This window comes from Oncorhynchus tshawytscha, linkage group LG13, assembly GCF_018296145.1.
Source record: "Oncorhynchus tshawytscha isolate Ot180627B linkage group LG13, Otsh_v2.0, whole genome shotgun sequence".
NCBI classification, from domain to species: Eukaryota; Metazoa; Chordata; class Actinopteri; order Salmoniformes; family Salmonidae; genus Oncorhynchus; species Oncorhynchus tshawytscha.
Window position 1 is genome coordinate 83,550,705 of NC_056441.1, and position 24,689 is coordinate 83,575,393.

General features: G+C 41.5%; 2 protein-coding genes across 5 annotated transcripts in view; both read right to left on the minus strand.

Moving 5' to 3' along the window:
- The window catches only part of LOC112246361 (Golgi integral membrane protein 4), a 34,439-nt gene extending 32,938 nt beyond the window's left edge, over nucleotides 1-1,501 (minus strand). For all 3 annotated transcript variants that reach the window (XM_042296435.1, XM_042296436.1, XM_042296434.1), the window contains exon 1: nucleotides 792-1,501. In XM_042296435.1, the coding sequence (XP_042152369.1) occupies nucleotides 792-978 (187 nt within the window). In that variant the 5' untranslated portion in view covers nucleotides 979-1,501. The remainder of the gene's footprint in view (nucleotides 1-791) is intronic.
- A 5,421-nt stretch (nucleotides 1,502-6,922) lies between these two features.
- Nucleotides 6,923-24,305, minus strand: LOC112246354 (lysosomal amino acid transporter 1 homolog). 2 transcript variants are annotated; one of them, XM_024414657.2, is made up of 8 exons: nucleotides 23,899-24,305; nucleotides 23,151-23,487; nucleotides 22,676-22,805; nucleotides 20,249-20,336; nucleotides 9,217-9,326; nucleotides 9,029-9,124; nucleotides 8,292-8,477; nucleotides 6,923-8,155 (listed from the first exon to the last, which is right to left on the minus strand). In XM_024414657.2, the coding sequence occupies exons 2-8, from the start codon at nucleotides 23,348-23,350 to the stop codon at nucleotides 8,039-8,041; spliced, it is 927 nt and encodes a 308-aa protein (XP_024270425.1). In that variant the 5' UTR covers nucleotides 23,351-23,487; nucleotides 23,899-24,305; the 3' UTR covers nucleotides 6,923-8,038. The 2 variants fall into 2 exon arrangements, with proteins under 2 accessions (XP_024270425.1, XP_024270424.1); XM_024414656.2 differs by having other exon boundaries at nucleotides 23,151-23,516.
- Nucleotides 24,306-24,689: the final 384 nt, after the last annotated feature.

Sequence of the window (24,689 nt, forward strand, 5' to 3'; positions counted from 1 at the left end):
TTTGTTCTTAACTGACTTGCCTAGTTAAATAAAGGTTCAATCTAAAAATGTTTACAAAAATATTCCAGGGAGATATGTATACTGTAGCTAAGAATGTAATAAGTGTATGTTGTGTAATAAGCTGTTAGTAACCCATGTGCCTCACCCTAATAAATTAGTCTATTTTCCCCTCTTAATTTCACCTACTGTTCTGACGTGGTAGCCTATAACCAGTTTTAGAGAAATTTAATAATTGAATATTGTAAGAGCTTTCAATGTCTGCTTATATGCCCTGTTTATTTATCCTATGGTTCTGACTTGGAGTACAGGGAGAACACTAAGAACGGCCCATGTTCTGAATTCTGTCACTGTACATTTCAAAAGTGCTAAACAAAGTTATGACTACATCCATCCTAGCCCGCTCATTAATGTCTTAATCGAAATTACAGATTGCCCCTTATCGTCCCCGCATATGCCATATTTTGACATTAGAAACCACATAAATCAGCCATATATATTTTTTAAAGGTAGTAAATGAAGCTGAATGAACTGTTTCGCTGCCAGACAAGGCTCCGATAACCAGTTGTAGCAGCGGTAAGATGTTGGGACAGCGTTATGTAGGCCCTAAATTTGTGGGCACCGTGTGTGTCACCGTTATACTACAAATGATCGATTCATCAGTGTTGCATTTGTTAGTGGCTTTGCTGGCATGCACAGTTTTTGTTTTGTTTGCCCCACCAAGATTAAAAATTCTAATATCGCCACTGCTCTCTCCTTATCTTTTTAAAACGTCGGCTGGGGAAAACGTTTACCTTGAAGCTGCGCCGAGAGCGACTCTTGATGCTGCTGGTACTTGGCAGCCATCGCCTCTGTCCTCTTCAGCTGTTTGTGCATCTCATACGATATCATCCCCCCGTAAATAATCCCGAAAACCACGGTGATTAGAAGGAGAGACTGGAAGATTCTCCGCTGCCTCCGAGAACACACTCCGTTCCCCATGGTTGAATAGCTCCTCTCCCCGCTGCCTGCACAAACAATCTCCCGGTCACTTCTGTGGAAAGTTCAGCTAAACTTTTTACTACTACCTCTCAAGCCCCTTATCACTTCAGTCGTCCCCAAGCATTATTAGACAGAGGGCGCAGAAACACTTTAGAGTTGGGGAAAGTTTAGTGAAGATGTTGGACTCATTTTAGCCCACAACACGTTGTAGCCACATCCACGGAGGAATCCCAGTTTGTTGTTACTTCTCCTTGGATTTTTGCTTGACTACACTACACACAGCAAACTCTCTCCGACATTTCATAAGAAGCAGACTTTGTTAATGTGGGTAATGTAGAAACAATGCGCACTACTCTATTCCGAAACAAACCCAGATAGGATGTAACAGTGCAATGCGTTCAGACTTTGCTAAACCCTGTAGCAGAAGTCAAAATCCAGATATTTCCGAGGCCTTACAGCACCTTTAACTTTAGTTACGTGTCACCTAAGCAGCGAAGACACCACCCAACAGCAACTACTTAGGAAGTCATTCCCCAATGAAACCCAACTACCCGCCCTCCACGGAATTTACTTTTCTCATTGGTCACGTAGGGTTCGGTCAAACAATTTTGGGATCGTGTGGGCGGGGTGTTGGAGGATTTGAGCACAGAGTTTCTAAACCCAGAGGCGCAACATCACGAGACTTCCGGGAACTCATGCAAAACAGACCAGGCCGGGGTTTGGGGATTGATAAATCAATAAGATAAGTGAAAAAAATCTTACTTAACTATTTATTTTCTCGAAATCTAAAGCCACAACTTAGATTCGAGCAAACCTCTTACGTATTTGAACATGTTAGTACTCCAACCTCGTGAAAGTGACAAACTGATACGTTTTAATAGGAGTTTATTTAGGAGTTGCCTTTGAGTTGACCTGCTGCACATGCGCAGTTCGGCGCGAGACGACCGTTAGACCTGCCACGGCACAATCATTTTTAATTTGATTTTTATTCCACCTTTATTTAAGTAAACTAGTTGAGAACAAGTTCTCATTTACAACTGCGACCTGGCCAAGATAAAGCAAAGCAGTGCGACAGAAACAACAACACAGAGTTACACATGGAATAAACAAGTCAATAACACAATAGAAAATAAAAGAAAGTCTATATACAGTGTGTGCAAATGGCGTGAGGAGGTAAGGCAATAAGTAGGCCATTGCCACCATTCACAAAAAATAAGGAACATGACAAAAATATTTCTGCCTAGTGGCACTTTGATGCTAGAACAGCCCACAATTAGTTTTCCTTTGAAAACGAGTAATGAATAGAAAAATCAGACAACCCCCATTGTAGAATAGTTGATATATTTATCTTATCGGCTTGTTGTGTGTTCTATGCGATATAAATCATTTTCGAGGCATATTAAAGCTAGGAGTGCCATCGGGATTGAAACATACATTCTGACAAGCAGTCAATGCACAACAATTCTTGCAATCCCGAAAACAGACGTTTTAATGGCATTTATTGAGAAGAAGGGGCTCCCAGATTTATTTCTCAACTCCTAAATTTGCACATACTGGGGCGACAGGGTAGCCTAGTGGTTAGAGCGTTGGACTAGTAACCGGAAGGATGCAAGTTGCAAGTTCAAATCCCCAAGCTGACAAGGTACAAATCTGTTGTTCTGCCCCTGAACAAGCAGCTAACCCACTAGGCCTTCATTGAAAATAAGAATTTGTTCTTAATTGACTTGCCTAGTTAAATAAATGTAAACCTGGATCAGTGGCATGCTCTGCAATTCAGAGTGGGGAGTGGGGATAAATGTAATGTGGATCAATTTGGGGTAAAATGCACCCTACCTCAAAATTATTTTGGGGGAGTGACTTAAAAAATTGTGATGAGACAGATGAGTTTTTTTTAGTTCAGAAAGAGTAGTGGCAAGGGGGAATAGCGACAAAGTCGTTTCTGTGAGATGTACAGATGGATTACCTCACGTACAGATGGATTACCCCACGTACAGATGGATTACCTCACATACAGATGGATTACCTCACGTACAGATGGATTACCTCACGTACAGATGGATTACCACAAGGGCTGCGGATTACCTCACGTACAGATGGATTACCCCACGTACAGATGGATTACCTCACGTACAGATGGATTACCCCACGTACAGATGGATTACCTCACGTACAGATGGATTACCTCACATACAGATGGATTACCACACGGGATGCGGATTACCTCACGTACAGATGGATTACCCCACGTACAGATGGATTGCCCCACGTACAGATGGATTACCCCACGGGCTGCGGATTACCTCAAATTACCCTGACAAGTTGGCCTACATTATAAATGGCCCAATGTAAAAATCATTTTAACAAATCATTTTACCAATATGTTATTGGGCTCATTTCTGGAGGTGGAATTTATATTTTAGCATAATTTTATTTTCATTAATTTTGGAGTAGGTAGAATGTCAGTCAGCAAAGTCACCAGAACTGAGCTTCTCAGTCCTTCACCCCCCCCAAACCTTTTTGCCCCCACTGCTACACATTTTTCTAGAGGAAACACTGCTCCCAATGAAATCAGTTCGCTCCCTTGGGTCTAAAGGTGTGGTTACCCTCATCTTCTCGACCCAAACAACGCCAATCTCAACCCATCAAACACCTCATAGCATTGGGACATACTGTATGATGTTGAATATTTCAATTACAAAATGCATGTGATATGTTGCAGAGACTGTGCATCCCATTTAAGGGTTAACCACCAATTTATCAAAGGCTACTATAGAAGGTAGATGGTATAGGATGACCTAACCATATATTTATAGTTTGTAGATATATTTTCATTACTATATCTGTAATACATATTTCCTGAAACTGTGTGCCTGCCAAATATTACACAAAATACTAAAGTGTGTGTTATCTTGCCTCAAAATAAAAACTACACACACATTTGATATATTGCACTTTATTGAGATGTTTGTTTGTTACATAAACATCATATTGGAATGCTTAACTTGTGTACAATGAGCTACAAAGCTGAGATACTGGGACATATATTTAATTAAATAAATATTGCAAGTAACATAGGCTAAAGCATAAAGAAAAGAAAATACCATGTTATCTTAAAAGAGCAATACAGTGTCATTATTCAAGTAAAAACACTTTCAGACATTTTCCTTGTTCTTGAGACTGTAAATAAATAAATATCTCACTATTCCATTTTCTGATTTGGAAGACATCTATAGGAAACACTTTGAAGAAAAGCCTTTGAGCTAACCAGAATTAAAACTTAATTTATCAAGAGAAAGGGAAAAAAAAGTTACATCTGATACAACCAATACCACCTTTAAAATAATATAAAAATAAGAAACTGAATCTTCAACTATCTACGGGTTTATCACAGAGAAAATAAGTGTCATCATAATTTCTCTTCGTTCATGGATTTCCTGCTGTTTCATGGCCACATTCATTTGCTGGTCAGCCATATTGCAAAAGCCAATTTTTCCAAAGCCTAAATGTTGATCTTTTTCAATACTTCACGTAAAAGTAGTAATACTCCTTATTTTACACTCATTTATTGCTTCATATTGTGGTTGGCTGAAAGTTTACATGGAAAGTCCACCAATCACAACTGTGCTTTTTAAAGTCCCAGCTGTAACTCTAAACTCTCGTACAATAAATACTGTACTTTGTCACATCATGTTTAATCACATTTCACTCCTAAAACACAAGCACTCCTTTATATTTCCTTCCAACGTTTAACTAGTCTGGACTACAGGAAAAGGAGGGCCGAGCACGTCGCCATTCACATCGACGGGGCTGTAGTGGAGCGGGTTGAGAGCTTCAAGCTCTTTGGTGTCCACATCAACAACAAACTATCATGGTCCAAACACACCAAGACAGTAGTGAAGAGGGCACGACAACTCTTATTCCCCCTCAGGAGACTGAAAAGATTTGTCATGGGTACTCAGATCCTCAAAACGTTATACAGCTGCACCATTGAGAGCATCCTGACTGGTTACATCACCGCCTGGTATGGCAACTGTTTGGCATCCGAAAACTCTTTTGCTATTATGTAAGCACAGCTGAAAACTGTTGTACTGATTAAAGAAGCAATAAAACTGGCCTTCTTTAGACTAGTTGAGTATCTGGAGCATCAGCATTTGTGGGTTCGATTAGAGGTTCGAAATGGACAGAAACAAAGAACTTTCTTCTGAAACTCGTCAGTCTATTCTTGTTCTGAGAAATGAAGGCTATTCCATGCGAGAAATTACCAAGAAACTGAAGATATGTGTCCTACTCCCTTCACAGAACAGCTCAAACTGGCTCTAACCAGAATAGAAAGAGGAGTGGGAGGCCCCAGTGCACAACTGAGCAAGAGGACAAGTACATTAGAGTGTCTAGTTTGAGAAACAGACGCCTCACAAGTCATCAACTGGCAGCTTCATTAAAACACCAGTCTCAACGTCAACAGTGAAGAGGCGACTCCGGGATACTAGTCTTGTCTCGACTAACCCGTAGCCCCGCACATTGACTTGGTGCTGGTACCCCCATATATAGCCTCGTTATTGTTATTTTGTGTTACTTTTTAAACTTTAGTTTATTAAGCAAATATTTTCTTACTCTGCATTGTTGGTTAAGGGCTCGTAAGTAAGCATTTCACGGTAAGGTCGACACCTGTTGTATTCGGATCATGCAACAATTGTTTTTTGATTGGCTTTGATTTACATTTTCACCAGGCATGACTCCTATGTCACTGAGGGAGTTCTATTACACTGGCCTGGGTTGAACCGGGCAATGGCCTGTAACGTCATCAGGCGAAAGCGGGGAGGGAGGAGTGCACTTCTCAAATCAAACAGTAATCTGCGCCGCTCAATCACGTTGTCAACAAGGCAAATAAAATGTTAGAATTTTCAAACTAGTTTTTATTGGGAAGGCAGATTAAGGATTTTTTGAAAATCAATCGTAATCACTTTAGCATTTGAAAACACATAATCCTACTCATTACACATGCTTAATTACGTCACTTTTGTTTTGAGCCGACTTCGCCGCCGGCCCGAGCGGGGCACCTGGCTCACACCCGGGAGGCAGCCTGGTTCCAAAAGGAATACAATCACTTTTCACCCGGTTCAAATAAGATGGGGTAACCCGGGTCAGAGGTAGAGAACTCTGTGGTGTCAATCAACCAATCACATCCATGACAGACTAATAAAGTGCTGTGACCATCGGTAATCAGTAGCTCTATTCTCTCAGCATGACTCCATGTTACCAAGTTATGGCACATCAACTTATAAAACAGTTCCTGGAAACAACTCCACAATAAGGGGTGAGAACACAATGCTCAAGGCTGTGACTGAATGCCAAAAACCCTCCATTATTTGTGGCTACTGAAAGGTAACATAACTGGGCCATAACGTAAGGAAAGGAGGATGTTTATCTAAAGGTTAGATTTCAGCCAAAGAACTGTCTGTTTTAAAAGCACCAGTGTGAAGACGTCAAACAGCCCTCCGACCTCCACTGCAACAACACATACATTTTTTTTATTTTACCTTTATTTAACTAGGCAAGTCAGTTAAGAACAAATTCTTATTTTCAATGACAGCCTAGGAACAGTGGGTTAACTGCCTGTTCAGGGGCAGAACGACAGATTTGTACCTTGTCAGCTCAGGGGTTTGAGCTTGCAACCTTCCGGTTACTAGTCCAACGCTCTAACAACGCTCTAAAATATATGTACTAGGCCCACTGCATATTCACCCTGCTCGCCCCTACAACTATAGAAAATATTTATGTTCAGATGCAAGGCACAGGATATTTACCAACTACAACTTATATAGGCTTAACCCTGCAGCATATTCACAACGGAATCTGCTCCTAGCAATTTACCAACTACAACTTATATAGGGATTCAATTACAACGGAATCTGCTCCAATTTACCAACTACAACTTATATAGCAATTTACCAACTACAACTTATATAGGGATTCAATTACAACGGAATCTGCTCCTAGCAATTTACCAACTACAACTTATATAGGGATTCAATTACAACGGAATCTGCTCCTAGCAATTTACCAACTACAACTTATATAGGGATTCAATTACAACGGAATCTGCTCCTAGCAATTTACCAACTACAACTTATATAGGGATTCAATTACAACGGAATCTGCTCCTACAACAAACCAAGGTAAACTATAACAAATTCACCACAAGTGGAAAATAGATTACTGTTGGTGCAGCCCACTACTTTGTGGCACATCAATAGTCAATGTGATACACTACCATTGGTGCAATGTATGATCTTTTTAAACCTACATACAGGAACAATCCCTGTTATGATTCCTTCTTGTACTGTTTACCTACTGTTTACCGACGACAATGCTGTGTGAACAGTTAAGAGTGTATTGCCGATCTTATCCTGGAAAACACAGGACCTCTAACCATTGACAAACATAGACTAGAGGCATGTGACACTGAGACACACCCTATAGGCCTTTAGTGTAATAAGAAAAAAAAACATAGGGAATAGATCATATGAGCCCCCTTACAAAGAAATAGAGAATGGTTCTACTGAGGTTACATTCCTCAAACATAAGACGCCCCCTTTAATTCACCTGGATTTAAATGGAGGGAACATTGGTGTACTATCACATTTGTTGGATTATTCTAGGTCTCCACTCAGCATTATGGAGACGATTTCTGGAAATCTCTTACTGTTCTCACTCTAGAACTACAATCATGTATTCTCACTCTAGAACTACAATCATGTATTCTCACTCTAGAACTTCAATCATGTGTTCTCACTCTAGAACTTTAATCATGTGTTCTCACTCTAGAACTTTAATCATGTATTCTCACTCTAGAACTTTAATCATGCGTTCTCACTCTAGAACTTTAATCATGTGTTCTCACTCTAGAACTTTAATCATGTGTTCTCACTCTAGAACTTTAATCATGTGTTCTCACTCTAGAACTTTAATCATGTGTTCTCACTCTAGAACTTTAATCATGTGTTCTCACTCTAGAACTTTAATCATGTGTTCTCACGATACACCTTCATTCATGTGTTTTCTAGAATGTGGACAGTTCCTCCTCTTCACAGAGCAGAGGTTCTACTTCAGGAACGTTCATCTTCTTGCTGGTTATAGCGGAGTGGTTCTTCCTATAGATGATGAACTGGGCGGTGACCTGGGAGAGTTAAGGCTCATTCACAAACACACCACAACAGGTCAACAATATTCCAGAGAAAAAAATAACACTTTCACTTCTTTATCCTTATCCCTTTTTTAGTGAAATGATGATCTCGGAGAAAAAGAAAAGATACAAAGAAGTCTAGGAGGAGGACTCCCAGGCTGCCGATGAGCCAGGCCAGATGTTTGAGAATGAAGGCCTGTTTGGAGCCGGCCAGAGCTGGTAGAACCACAATGACACTGAGCCCGTAGGTCCCGTTGCCCATCATGGCCAGGGCAAACAGCATGTACGACGTGCCCTCTGTAGACTGTCGCTTAAACTGGAAACAACAGGGAGATGTTACCTTTTAGTCTTCAAAACATGTAATGTAGTTAATCATTTAACCCCATTCTATTACTTCTTCATTTTAAATACTTTTTTGTTAAATTCCAAAATAATATTAGTTCCGAACATATTTTCACAATGTTTGACAATGTGTTAGTATGCATGATTTGTTGTTGGTAAGTCATGCATGCTCACAAAGACACTCAATATATAAAACTGTGTGTGTGTGTGTACTGTGCTCTCCCCCTCCCCCTAGGCCATCCCTAGGAACTATTATCACATTGGGAGTGACAGTGAGTTCTCTGCAGGAGCCACCAGTCCAGATGCTGTGACATCACTCAGTACAAAACACCAGTCTCCCACGCCTGGTTCTCATTTTTTAAAATCAAACAGCATTCCTTTTTCTCTTCTGGCCCCAACTACATTGAGCCTTCCTTTAACACCCCTTCCTTCCCCTCCTGTCACCCTCTTCACTCCTCATGTCCCCTAACCCTGCCATCCTGTCACATCTTACCTCCATAATCACACCCATAGACTGTCACTTACATTTTTGTAGAGCTGTGGAAAACGAGAGGAGAGGTAGAATATGGAGGCCACGTATCCACAGGCATAACCAGAAATCTCCACGCTGTTAGAGGCACTCTGAAGAAAGAGTCAGAGAGAGAGAGATATATAGGATGAGATACAACTCACAAGGGGTGATATCGCCTTCACACACACACACACACACACACCTCAGTGTTGGCAGAGGTGTTGTTGTCAGTGATGAACTTGGGGAGAATCAGGAGGGCCACAGTGGAAGCCCCACACCACAGGAAACACAACCACTTCAACATGGGGCGCTCTGGGAGAGAGAGACACACATGGGTCACACACACAGACGCACCCAGTGTTGCTGTACCTCCTGGTTTTTTAAATATGTTTTATTTATTTCACCTTTATTTAACCAGGTAGGCAAGTTGAGGACAAGTTCTCATTTACAATTGCGACCTGGCCAAGATAAAGCAAAGCAGTTTGACACATACAACGACACAGAGTTACACATGGAGTAAAACAAACATACAGTCAATAATACAGTAGAAACAAGTCTATATACGATGTGAGCAAATGAGGTGAGATAAGGGAGGAAAAGGCAAAAAAAGGCCATGGTGGCAAAGTAAATACAATATAGCAAGTAAAACACTGGAATGGTAGATTTGCAGTGGAAGAATGTGCAAAGTAGAAATAAAAATAATGGGGTGCAAAGGAGCAAAATAAATAAAATGAATACAGTAAGGAAAGAGATAGTTGTCTGGGCTAAATTATAGGTGGGCTATGTACAGGTGCAGTAATCTGTGAGCTGCTCTGAGAGCTTGTGCTTAAATCTAGTGAGGGAGATAAGTGTTTCCAGTTTCAGAGATTTTTGTAGTTCGTTCCAGTCATTGGCAGCAGAGAACTGGAAGGAGAGGGGGCCAAAGAAAAAATTGGTTTTGGGGTGACCAGAGAGATATACTTGCTTGAGCGCATGCTACAGGTGGGTGATGCTATGGTGACCAGCGAGCTGAGATAAGGGGGGACTTTACCTAGCAGGGTCTTGTAGATGACATGGAGCCAGTGGGTTTGGCGACGAGTATGAAGCGAGGGCCAGCCAACGAGAGCGTACAGGTCGCAATGGTGGGTAGTACAGTGCCTTGCGAAAGTATTCGGCCCCCTTGAACTTTGCGACCTTTTGCCACATTTCAGGCTTCAAACGTAAAGATATAAAACTGTATTTTTTTGTGAAGATTCAACAACAAGTGGGACACAATCATGAAGTGGAACGACATTTATTGGATATTTCAAACTTTTTTAACAAATCAAAAACTGAAAAACTGGGCGTGCAAAATTATTCAGCCCCTTTACTTTCAGTGCAGCAAACTCTCTCCAGAAGTTCAGTGAGGATCTCTGAATGATCCAATGTTGACCTAAATGACTACTGATGATAAATACAATCCACCTGTGTGTAATCAAGTCTCCGTATAAATGCACCTGCACTGTGATAGTCTCAGAGGTCCGTTAAAAGCGCAGAGAGCATCACGAAGAACAAGGAACACACCAGGCAGGTCCAAGATACTGTTGTGAAGAAGTTTAAAGCCGGATTTGGATACAAAAAGATTTCCCAAGCTTTAAACATCCCAAGGAGCACTGTGCAAGCGATAATATTGAAATGGAAGGAGTATCAGACCACTGCAAATCTACCAAGACCTGGCCGTCCCTCTAAACTTTCAGCTCATACAAGGAGAAGACTGATCAGAGATGCAGCCAAGAGGCCCATGATCACTCTGGATGAACTGCAGAGATCTACAGCTGAGGTGGGAGACTCTGTCCATAGAACAACAATCAGTCGTATATTGCACAAATCTAGCCTTTATGGAAGAGTGGCAAGAAGAAAGCCATTTCTTAAAGATATCCATAAAAAGTGTCGTTTAAAGTTTGCCACAAGCCACCTGGGAGACACACCAAACATGTGGAAGAAGGTGCTCTGGTCAGATGAAACCAAAATTGAACTTTTTGGCAACAATGCAAAACGTTATGTTTGGCGTAAAAGCAACACAGCTCATCACCCTGAACACACCATCCTCACTGTCAAACATGGTGGTGGCAGCATCATGGTTTGGGCCTGCTTTTCTTCAGCAGGGACAGGGAAGATGGTTAAAATTGATGGGAAGATGGATGGAGCCAAATACAGGACCATTCTGGAAGAAAACCTGATGGAGTCTGCAAAAGACCTGAGACTGGGACGGAGATTTGTCTTCCAACAAGACAATGATCCAAAACATAAAGCAAAATCTACAATGGAATGGTTCAAAAATAAACATATCCAGGTGTTCGAATGGCCAAGTCAAAGCCCAGACCTGAATCCAATCGAGAATCTGTGGAAAGAACTGAAAACTGCTGTTCACAAATGCTCTCCATCCAACCTCACTGAGCTCGAGCTGTTTTGCAAGGAGGAATGGGAAAAAATTTCAGTCTCTCGATGTGCAAAACTGATAGAGACATACCCCAAGCGACTTACAGCTGTAATCGCAGCAAAAGGTGGCGCTACAAAGTATTAACTTAAGGGGGCTGAATAATTTTGCACGCCCAATTTTTCTGTTTTTGATTTGTTAAAAAAGTTTGAAATATCCAATAAATGTCATTCCACTTCATGATTGTGTCCCACTTGTTGTTGATTCTTAAGAAAAAAAATACAGTTTTATATCTTTATGTTTGAAGCCTGAAATGTGGCAAGAGGTCGCAAAGTTCAAGGGGGCCGAATACTTTCGCAAGGCACTGTATATGGGGCTTTGGTGACAAAACGGATGGCACTGTGATAGACTGCATCCAATTTGTTGAGTAGGGTATTGGAGGCTATTTTGTAAATGACATCGCCGAAGTCGAAGATTGATAGGATGGTCAGTTTTACAAGGGTATGTTTGGCAGCATGAGTGAAGGATGCTTTGTTTGCAAAATAGGAAGCCAATTCTAGAGTTAACTTTGGATTGGAGATGTTTGATGTGGGTCTGGAAGGTGAGTTTACAGTCTAACAAGACACCTAGGTATTTGTATTGTAGATGTGACCGATTTCAGACACACTTTCTTCCCTGTAATCTATACTGGAGCTGTGTTGTATAGCTACCAACGTTAGCCTGCAATCTATACTGGAACTGTGTGGTATAGCTACCAACGTTAGCCTGCAATCTATACTGGAACTGTGTGGTATAGCTACCAACGTTAGCCTGCAACCTGTTGTCGTGTCTTTGGTTATGCCGGATTAAGTGATATGACATGCTATTCTATAAAATCCTTTCTCTGTAATTAATATTACCTGATTAAACTAATCATGCAATTGTAATTAACTAGAAAGTCGAGGCACCACGAAATAATGTTTATAGAGCTGTTATCTTCCGAATAAATTCTTAAAGACCTGGTAATCTTTTACATCAATACTTAACCAAGAATTTACAACTTTCAGATGAGACTAAACAAGGTGATGATTATCTTCACGAACCCTGGCTAACAAGTTGAATCAGCAATACAAAATTGGGTTTAATTATTTATTTACTAAATACCTAACAAAGCACACAGAATCTTATATACAGAATGGATCATACATTGATTACTATTTATGTCATAAATGAAACGTCCCTGGTGGACGGAACAGATACGACAGTTGGTTACACAAAGGGGGGGTTGGGTTTGAGTGAAAGAGCGGGAAGACTTGAGTAACAAAGGGAGAAGCTGTGCTATCGTAAATCCAGTATCTTATGCATTCTAAATAACCACCCATTTGGAAAAGGAAAATGCAATAAATATTTACTCTGAGCTAAGCTTCAATAGGTTGGTGGTAGATGGAAGGCCGTGTTGCCCAACAGAGATCTTCCTTGTCCTTTGAAAGGTGTCTCTGGTTGTAAACGGAATACTTTGTAGTATCGTATTGTTTGTTGGTGCAGGTCCTTTGTCCGTCCTTTCCTAGCCCATGTTTACAGTGGCCGCTGCTAACTCAACGGCTAGGAGGTATCACTTCTGGAGTGAATAATAGTTCAAAGTTCATACCATTCACAGCCAAAGCTGACACTGAGGTTGGCTTAGTTCTGTAGTTGACATGTTAGTCCTTTTAACGTGGGACCGTCGTCCTCACGTCCTCGGAACTTATAATCTGAACACTTTCAACATAGGACAGTCGCCCTAATGTCATCGAAATAGAAAGTTATATTTTCGTAAAGGGCTTATATAGTGGAGGGAGATAAGGGTGTGTTTCATAGTTTAACATGTTTGAAGGCTATTCAAGAGTCATTCTGTAGAGTCAAGAGAGAGGAAATAGAGAAAGGTATTCATGGGGGGTCATAAACCTTACTACCCACAGGCCAACGTCATGACACTATACTGGAACTGTGTTGTATAGCTACCAACGTTAGCCTGCAATCTATACTGGAACTCTGTTGTATAGCTACCAACGTTAGCCTGCAATCTATACTGGAACTCTGTTGTATAGCTACCAACGTTAGCCTGTAATCTATACTGGAACTGCGCTGTATAGCTACCAACGTTAGCCTGCAATCTATCCTGGAACTGTGTTGTATAACTACCAACGTTAGCCGATGCTGCTACCAACAGTACATGCAGACACACTGCTTGCGTGCTCACCGCTGTGAGAGGATTTAAAGGACAGAGACATAGAAGCCCAACTCGCCTAGCTGTCTGACAGTCTCAAATGGAAGTCGCTATTGAACGTTTTCAACCCTGCTGGAGCTGTGTTTATTTAGCTCTATTCAAGGACAATGTGGACTGCCCGGACTTTTAACTGTTTGTTTGCAGAGGACTACAGGGGCAAAGTGGCTATTCTTAGCAAACAAGTAGTGAATTTACACAAGCTACTGGGGACTCCTACACACGCTACTGGGGAATCCTACACACGCTACTGGGGAATCCTACACACGCTACTGGGGAATCCTACACACGCTACTGGGGAATCCTACACACGCTACTGGGGAATCCTAAACCAGCTACTGGGGAATACTAAACCAGCTACTGGGGAATACTAAACCAGCTACTGGGGAATCCTACACCAGCTACTGGGGAATACTAAACCAGCTACTGGGGAATACTAAACCAGCTACTGGGGAATCCACGCCTGCCTCCTTTTTCTTTCTCCTATACTCCAGTAGCCGGGCATCACTCTGGCCTGGTGGAAGTGTCTCTGCCCAGACGGCTCTCCACAGCCAATTGGCCGGTGCTCGGCAGGGATCCCTCACCGAAGGTGTCTGTCTCTTCCCTGGAAAATAGAGTCAGTAAGATGCCTCTGGATGACTTGGTGGATGTTCCTGTTCTTGATCTTATCAACCAGCCATGGCGATATGTCACTCGCTGTGGAAGTCGAAAGCAGCGGCATCTGGCAATGGGGGCCTCCTTGGTTACGGGAAGCCCGGACTGGACACAGACTTCAAACAGTTTCTTCGCCCTGGATCCAGAGGTTCCGGCACCTTCATCCCTGGGGGCTTCTGCTTCATGATCGGATCCAAAGGTACCTGCGCCTTCGCCCTCTGTTCTGTCTCCTTCTCCTGTGGTTTCTAACTCGGTTTCAGATCTTCAGAGCTCCCCCTCATCAGACCGTGAGGGTGTCTGAGACACCAGCCCTCCATCAGCCATGATTGATTCTACAGCTGGGTAGGTCCATCATGGCCTCACCGCCCATCGATCCTCGGGGAGTATGCGAGGCCGCTCGAGGCGTAAGAGCGGCCGCACCTCCTCAGCCTATGCACCAGCTGTCATCATCAGCAGCTCTATGGTAAGAAACATCTCGGTTCTCAGGGCAAAAACTTTGTGTTACCCTAGAGCACGAGTACAGGACATTACAACGCTGCTTCCCACCATTCTATGACAAATGCCGGGGCCTGACGCTGTGGTAGTCCATGTGGGGTCAAATGACATTAGCAGGGCTAACCGGGAATGCTGAAAATGTATTTTAAAATAACTGATTCTAGCTTCTTAAAGTTTCCAAAAAGCGGCCAATTATTTTAGGCCCAGTACCATCGTTGGGTCACGGCTGTGAGAGATTCAGCAGGCTACTGGCATTACACATCTGGCTAAAAGACTACTGTAGCTCTGTTGGCATAACTTATATAGATAAGATGCTCTACAAGAATGACAGTCCATCCATATAATCTTGGCTCCTGGACTCTGTCCACGCATTTCAAGGCTGCATTGAGAAAATGACTTATCAATGACCCAAGCCCTGCTCAGATAATCACTACCATTGTGTCACTGAGTTGTTGTAGTGCTGTAGAACAAAATGTACAATGTCCCAGGAGCATTGGAAGTCATAGTGTATGTAACCTAATTTATGTCCCTCTAAGTCCCCTGAATGCCTCTGTCGATCCCACAGCTGTTGTATGCAATAATCATGTCTATGAACCAGAGTTATACTGTTAGCACTGAGGCGTGTGTCCTAGTAGGAAGTCCACTGTGTGCAGCTCATTCTGTACTATCAGCTCCAACATACTGTAAATATCACTGGCATGTCAACTTCTGATAAGCCGATCATGTAAAAGAATCAAGCATCTCAGAAAGGTGCTAAAAAATAGCCCACATTAACGTACAAGTATTTGGACACCCCTTCAAATGAGTGGATTTGGCTATTTCAGCCACACCCATTGCTGACAGGTGTATAAAATCGAGCACACCGCCATGCAATTGCCATAGACAAACATTGGCAGTAGAATGGCCTTACTTAAGAGCTCAGTGACTGTCAACGTGGCACAGTCATAGGATGCCATATTCCTACAAGTCCGTTCGTCAAATGTCTGCCCTGCTAGAGCTGCCCCAGTCAACTGTAAGTGCTGTTGTTGTGAAGTGGAAATGTCCAGGAGCAACAACAGCTCAGCCGCAAAGTGGTAGTCCACACAAGCTCACAGAACAGGACCGCCGAATTCTGAAGCGCATAGACAGACAATTTTCTGTGCTTCGGTTGCAACGCTCACTACCGAGTTCCAAACTGCCTCTGGAAGCAACATAAGCACAAAAACTGTTCATCGGGAGCTTCATGAAATTGGTTTCCATGGCCGAGCAGCCACACACAAGTCTTAGATCACCATACGCAATGCCAAGCATCGTCTAGGGTGGTGTTAAGCCCGCCGCTATTGGACTCTGGAGCAGTGGAAACGTGTTCTCTGGAGTGATGACGCACGGACAACTCTACTTGCCTGAATGCATAGTGCCCACTGTAAAGTTTGGTGGAGGAGGAATAATGATCTGGAGTTGTTTTTTATGGTTTGGGCTAGGCCCCTTGGTTCCAGTGAAGGGAAATCTTAAGGCTACAGCATACATTCAGTTTGACATTCTAGATTATTCTGTGCTTCCAACTTTGTGGTAACAGAACTTGACTGGCCTGCACAGAGCCCTGACCTCAACCCCATCAAACACCTTTGGGATGAATTGGAACGCCGACTGCGAGCCAGGCCTAATCGCCCAACATGAGTACCTGACCTCACTAATACTCATGGCTGAATGGAAGCAAGTTCCTGCAGCAATGTTCCAACATCTAGTGGAAAGCCTTACCAGAGGAATGGAGGCTGTTATAGCAGCAAAGGGGGGACCAACTCCATATTAATACCCATAATTTTCAAATTAGATGTTTGATGAACACGTGTCCACATAGTTTGGTCATGTAGTGTATATAGCCTAAGGAACAAATCAAATCAAATTTAATTTGTCACATGCGCCGAATACAACAGGTGTAGACCTTACAGTGAAATGCTTACTTACAGGCTCTTAACCAACAATATAGTTAAGAAAAAAAATCGAAATAAAATTCAAATTTAACAAATAATTAAGGAGCAACAATAACAATAAGGAACAAGTTTCATGAAATCGATAACTTGCTATTAACCATTGACACTCATATATACTGACCATCTCTGAAACTCACTTAGATAATACCTTTGATGATACAGTGGTTGAAATACATGGTTATAACATCTACAGAAAATACAGAAATGCCAACGGGGGAGGTGTTGTGGTCTATATTCAGAGCCACATTCTAGTACAGCTTAGAGAGGATCTCATGTCAAGTAATGTTGAAGTAATATGGCTACAGGTTCATCTGCCTCACCTAAACCCCATTCTTGTAGGAAGCTGCTATAGACCACCAAGTGCTACCAGTCAGTATTTGTTATAAGTCAACCTACCAGCGTGTTTACGAACAGCACAGGAATGAAATCCACATGTATTGATTACATCTTTACTAATGCTGCAGAAATCTGCTGTAATGCAGTTTCCAAATCCATCTGATGTAGTGATCACAATATGGTATCCATAGCTAGGAAAACCAAAGTTCCAAAGGCTGGACCAAATATTGTGTATAAGAAGTCCTACAAGAGGTTTTGTAGTAATTCCTATGTTGATGATGTAAATAATATATGCTGGTCTGTGGTGTGTAATGAGGAGCAACCAGACGCCGCACTTGAAATATTTAAGAAATTGCGTACACCAGTTACTAGTAAGCATGCACTATAAAAACTGTTACATCCCAAAGGATTTGATGAGGATTTGAAAAATGTTATGGTTGAGGGGGATGAGGCAAAACGAATGACAAATAAGTCTGACTGCATAACTGATTGACAAAACTACTGCAAATTGAGAAATCAAGTGACTAAACAGAACAAAATAAAAAAATTAAAAAGCTATACTATGAAACAAAGATAAATTATATAGAGAAGTATAGTAAAAAGCTTTGGAGCACCTTAAATAAAAATGTTGTACAAAAGGCAAAAAGCTCCATCATTCATTGAATCAGATGGCTCATTCACTGTAAAACCCACAAATATTGCCAACTACTTTAATTATTTTTTTAATTGGCAAGATTAGCAAATTAAGGCATGATATGCCAGCAGCAAACGCTGAATCTACACATCCAAGTATATCTGACCAAGTTATGAAATACAAGCATTGTAATTTAGAATTCTGTAAAGTGAGTGTGAAAAATATGAAAAAAATTGTTGTATATCAACAATGACAAGCCACCCGCGTCGGACAACTTGGATGGAAAATTACTGAGGATGATAGGATTGGCAATATTGTCTATTTGCCATCTCTTCAAGCTAAGCTTACAAAAAAGTGTGCCCCCTCAGGCCTGGAAGGAAGCAAAAGTCATTCCGCTACCCAAGAATAGCCGACCAATCAGCCTGTTACCAACCCTTGGTAAACTTTTGGAAAAAATTGTGTTTGACTGGATACAATGCTATTTTACAGTAAATAAATTAACAACAGACTTTCAGCACGCTTATAGTGAAGGGCATTCAACATGCATGGCACTTATACAAATGACGGATGATTGGCTGAGAGAGATTGATAATACAAATATTTTGGGAACCGTTTTGTTTGTCTTCCGTGCAGCTTTTGACATTATCAATCATAGTATGCTGCAGGAAAAACTTAGTATGTAATGGCTTTACGACCCCTAATATATTGTGAATTGAGAGTTACCTGTCTAACAGAACACAGAGGGTTTTTCTTTCATCTTTAATGGTAGCCTTTCCAACATAATCCAGGTAGAATCAGGAATTCCCCAGGGCAGCTGTCTAGGCCCCTTACTTTTTTCAATCTTTACTAATGACATGACTGAGTAAAGCCTGTGTGTCTATGTATGAGAATGACTCGACACTATACACGTCAGATACTACAGCGAGTGAAATCACTGCACCACTTAACAAAGAGCTGCAGTCAGTTTCAGAATGGGTGGCAATAAATAAGCTGGTCCTAAATATTTCAAAAACTAAAATAATTGTATTTGGGACAAATCACTCACTAAACCCTAAGCCTCAGCTGAATCTTGTAATGAATAGTGTGGAAATGGATTGTAAATTGTCATGATTAAAACATATTGATGCAACATTAGCTAAGATGGGGAGAGGTCTGTCCATAATAAAGCGCAGCTCTACCTTCTTAACAACAATATCAACAAGTCAGGTCCTACAGGCCACAGTTTTGTTACAATAAAGAGGGACTTGGTCAAATTACAACTGGCCCAGAACAAGGCAGCGCAGCTGGCCCTTAAATGTACACAGAGCTAACATTAATAATATGCATGTCCATCTCTCATGGCTTAATGTAGAGGAGAGATTGACTTCATCACTACTTATTGACATGTTCAATAGAGCGAGCTGTCTGTTTAAACTACTAGCACACTCGGACACCCATGCATACCCCACAAGACATGCCACCAGAGGTCTCATCACAGTCCCCAAGTCCAGAACAGACTATGGGAGGCACACAGTACTATATAGAGCCATGACTACATGGAACTCTATTCCATAACAAGTAACTCATGCAGCACACACTCCTCTTCCCTGTAACTATTACCCAGGTCATTGCTGTATATGAGAATGTGTCCTCAGTCAACTTACCTGGTAAAAAAATGGTTTAATAAAACATTTTAAAAAAAGCAGTAACATATATTTTTTAAATGATATAAATACACCTTATGGAAAAGCGAGGACTGTGAAGAGTCACACACACAGGTACAAACACATAACATACACACTACTATACACACACATAACATACACACATACATAACATACACACTATTCACACACTATACACTGGATTGTGTGTTGTGGTAGTGCAGTGGCCGGAGGGCACACACTTAATGTATTGTGAAATCTGTTGTAAAATGTATTTAAAATGTTTATCATAATGTATACTACTGCCTTAATATATGCTGGACCCCAGGAAGAGTAGCTGCTGCCTTGGCAGGAACTAATGGGGATCCATAATAAATGCAAATACCTGTTAGATACCGGAGTTATGGAGAAAGTGGGGAAGGACCTCCCTCTCTCGGTTTTAATTGACCCACATAGCCACACACCAACACACGCACTTGTACTGTTAAGTAATCTAATATGTCTTCCAGCCCTCAGCTGCAAACTGGACTGACAAAGGAGCTTTAGAATGTGAGAATTTGTCAGTCATCAACTTTTAGTGGGAACTATTTTACTTGAAAACACACACACACACACACACACACACACATTAGGCATGGATAACTTGGCATAGCTGTTAGCATTGTCAATAAGGTATACATGTAACACAGAATGTGAGTACACAGACTGCACCCTCAGAATTACACTTACAATGGAAATATGAACCTACAGCACTCTCACTACAATGCAATGAACAATGCTGATTCTCACACATACACAACCATGGCATTCTATTGTGTTTCCATATTGGGCGGACAGTGTAATATCGTGATCCGGCAGGCCTTACTTTTAGATGAGTTGTTCTTTATCTTGTAGTAGAGGAACTGGGAGATGAGCAGGAGATCAGTGAAGATGTAGAACACTACTGTCACAATCTGAGAGAGAGAAAGAGAGAGAGAGAGAGAGAGAGAGAGAAATGAGGTGGAAACTGAGCTCCACTTCCTAGCCTCCTGCCCACAGTGTGCCATCACAGCAGCAAGATTTGTGACCTGTTGCCACAAGAAAAGGGCAACCAGTGAAGAACAAACACCATTGTAAATACAACCCATATTTATGCTTATTTATTTTCCTTAACCATTTGTACATTGTTACAACACTGTATATACAGTGGGGCAAAAAAGTATTTAGTCAGCCACCAATTGTGCAAGTTCTCCCACTTAAAAATATGAGAGACCTGTAATTTTCATCATAGGTACACTTCAACTATGACAGACAAAATGAGAAAAAAAATCCAGAAAATCACATTGTAGGATTTTTAATGAATTTATTTGCAAATTATGGTGGAAAATAAGTATTTGGTCAATAACAAAAGTTTCTCAATACTTTGTTAAATACCCTTTGTTGGCAATGACAGAGGTCAAACGTTTTCTGTAAGTCTTCACAAGGTTTTCACACACTGTTTCTGGTATTTTGGCCCATTCCTCCATGCAGATCTCCTCTAGAGCAGTGATGTTTTGGGGCTGTTGCTGGGCAACACGGACTTTCAACTCCCTTCAAAGATTTTCTATGGGATTGAGATCTGGAGACTGGCTAGGCCACTCCAGGACCTTGAAATGTTTCTTACGAAGCCACTCCTTCGTTGCCCGGGCGGTGTGTTTGGGATCATTGTCATGCTGAAAGACCCAGCCACGTTTCATCTTCAATGCCCTTGCTGATGGAAGGAGGTTTTCACTCAAAATCTCACGATACTTGGCCCCATTCATTCTTTCCTTTACATGGATCAGTTGTCCTGGTCCCTTTGCAGAAAAACAGCCCCAAAGCATGATGTTTCCACCCCCATGCTTCAAAGTAGGTATGGTGTTCTTTGGATGCAACTCAGCATTCTTTGTCCTCCAAACACGATGAGTTGAGTTTTTACCAAAAAGTTATATTTTGGTTTCATCTGACCATATGACATTCTTTTAATCTTATTCTGGATCATCCAAATGCTCTCTATCAAACTTCAGACGGGCTTGGACATGTACTGGCTTAAGCAGGGGGACACGTCTGGCACTGCAGGATTTGAGTCCCTGGCGGTGTAGTGTGTTACTGATGGTAGGCTTTGTTACTTTGGTCCCAGCTCTCTGCAGGTCATTCACTAGGTCCCCCCGTGTGGTTCTGGGATTTTTGCTCACTGTTCTTGTGACCATTTTGACCCCACGGGGTGAGATCTTGCGTGGAGCCCCAGATCGAGGGAGATTATCAGTGGTCTTGTATGTCTTCCATTTCCTAATAATTGATCCCACAGTTGATTTCTTCAAACCAAGCTGCTTACCTATTGCAGATTCAGTCTTCCCAGCCTGGTGCAGGTCTACAATTTCGTTTCTGGTGTCCTTTGACAGCTCTTTGGTCTTGGCCATAGTGGAGTTTGGAGTGTGACTGTTTGAGGTTGTGGACAGGTGTCTTTTATACTGATAACAAGTTCAAACAGATGCCATTAATACAGGTAACGAGTGGAGGACAGAGGAGCCTCTTAAAGAAGAAGTTACAGGTCTGTGAGAGCCAGAAATCTTGCTTGTTTGTAGGTGACCAAATACTTATTTTCCACCATAATTTGCAAATAAATTCATTAAAAATCCCACAATGTGATTTTCTGGATTTTTTTTCTCATTTTGTCTGTCATAATTGAAGTGTACCTATGTTGAAAATTACAGGCCTCTCATCTTTTTAAGTGGGAGAACTTGCACAATTGGTGGCTGACTAAATACTTTTTTGCCCCACTGTATAATATGACATTTGTAATGTCTTTATTGTTTTTAAACTTCTGTATGAGTAATGTTTACTGTTAATTTTCATTGTTTATTTCACTTTTGTATATTATCTACCTCACTTGCTTTGGCAATGTTAACACATGTTTCCCATGCCAATAAAGCCCCTTGAATTGAATAGAGAGAGAGTGAGAGCGAGAGCAAGACAGACAGAGAGAGAGAGCGAGAGAGACAGAGAGAGAACAATAAAATATGATTGACAGTGGCACCCTCTGCTGGTAAGCATAGGCAAGGGTCAGGGAAAAGTTCAAAGGAAAACATGCCTTTGGGATAGAATGTAAATGCAGTGACACCAACTCCATTGTGCTTCAATGCAGCAGCTATTCAATGCAGCAGCTATACAATGCACCAGGGCATGCCTGGGCAGAAAGTGATATAGTAATCAAAACAATAATTCCCTTATGCCTCTGCCCATACTCATACTTTGCAGATAAGACCAAGTTGAAGTTGTGCCTTTTGTTAGATACCTGGATGGGCAGCTGGCTGGTCAGGACGCAGCCTATTAGACTGCTGAGGTCCCCACTGAAGAGGAAGAGCAGAAAGCCAAACGACATGGCCTCCTCCACTTTACCATTGCGATAAGCCTCATAGATTTGTCTGGGGGGGAAGAGACAACAAGATATTAAATGGAGGCAGAGAAGGGGTAAGAAAAGGAGAGTGATGTGGCATGTAAACAGATACTTGGATTAGATCTCTTGGATTAGAGGTCTCATAAACTGGTTTTGCAGAGCCACACAGACTCTCTCATTACTATGGTAATACATCAATAATGGGCTAATTAATCTCTCATTGGAGGTCAGAGAAACGTTGATCACAACATCTGTGATAATTTATTTTAATTAGTATTACAAAGACAATATACTTTTTCCTTATATAACGCCTTCCTACTGCAGTAGTGGAAAACTTACGGTAGACAGCAAGAAACAGAACATTGAAACTTACGGTAGAGTAGACAGCAAGAAACAGAACATTGAGATCAGCCCGATGACTACGCTCCAGTATTCCCACACATTATCCACGCATTGCTCGAACAGATAGAGGATCCAGGGCGTCCCATTAGAGCACAGTGGTCGACCCAGCACCGGGGAAGTCAGGTTAGCAGCCACGTTTGCAGTCCTTCCCGGGAAGCGGGCGTGGGCCATGGGGGCGTCCCACCTTCAGTCCCTCTGCCTCCGTGGAAGAATCCGAGCGCGATGATGTGGAACTTTTCGTTTGTTAACACAAAACGCCCTCGAGCCCAGCATCGGATGCACCACACCTAGGCTACAGGCGTGTAGCGCTTTCCGAAATAGATATAATTTGATCAATCTGCAAGGCAATATACATGACCATGGATAGAATTACGAATTGGCAGTGGAGATTAGAGGGAGTGGTGTCGGGAGAAGTAAGAAATTAAATGCATTGTTACTGCGCTTTTGGTTTCAGCAACAAAATGCAACTCTGTTGATACTTTCTATATATATATATATATGACAATTTTTGCATATTGGTCATAACCTTTTGTTGCGGTTGCAGCCTACAATGTTGCAATTTGATAGACCAGAAGGCAATTCATCGCTTCTCATCAAATTAATGTTGGTCTGGCGGCCTCATAATAAGACAGACAATGGGGATGGATGGCAAATCCATAACAGCGACAGTCACAGACCAACCAACGTTGTCAACAAAGCAAATGCAGCTCATCTCTCACCTGGTGTGTTGATTTCTCGACCTTCGTGTTACTGTGCGACGGCTCTCCATCTCAACACGGCTGTCGTGATGATTTGATTGAGCGATATATTCCGCTTGTCTATTTAATTTCCTATTAATTGTATTGTATTGTAATATATAAATTCATGTTGCCTATTCCTGTCCTCCGGAATGGCATCAAATTCCATTATTTCACTTCCGCATTTTCTGGCAGAAACACAGAACTGAGAACCACAAGAATAAGGATTTAGCACCATCTGCTGGGTGTTATACAGTGGTGTGATAAGCACCCTACAGAGAGCCAACGTCCAGCCCATAACTAATTGAGTTGAAGTCTTTTCATTATCATTAACTTGGATAAATTTAGGGTAGCCTACAACCTATTATAGTTTGGAGAACGTTATTTGTCATTTTACATATTTTGTTGGTTTGTCTAATAGGCTACATGCATATCATTATAGTCAACAAATCAAATCAAATCAAATCAAATTTTATTTGTCACATACACATGGTTAGCAGATGTTAATGCGAGTGTAGCGAAATGCTTGTGCTTCTAGTTCCGACAATGCAGTAATAACGAGCAAGTAATCTAACTAACAATTCCAAAAAAACTACTGTCATACACAGTGTAAGGGGATAAAGAATATGTACATAAGGATATATGAATGAGTGATGGTACAGAGCAGCATAGGCAAGATACAGTAGATGATATCGAGTACAGTATATACATATGAGATAAGTATGTAAACCAAGTGGCATAGTTAAAGTGGCTAGTGATACATGTATTACATA

Excerpts from the sequence above, each read along its gene's own strand:
- LOC112246354 (XM_024414657.2), bottom strand. The coding sequence starts at position 23,350 with ATGGCCCACGCCCGCTTCCCGGGAAGGACTGCAAACGTGGCTGCTAAC. Across the intron at positions 9,125-9,216 it reads ACACCTCTGCCAACACTGAG|AGTGCCTCTAACAGCGTGGA; the intron begins GTGTGTGTGTGT and ends CTCTTTCTTCAG. Across the intron at positions 8,478-9,028 it reads TTCCACAGCTCTACAAAAAT|TTTAAGCGACAGTCTACAGA; the intron begins GTAAGTGACAGT and ends TGTTGTTTCCAG.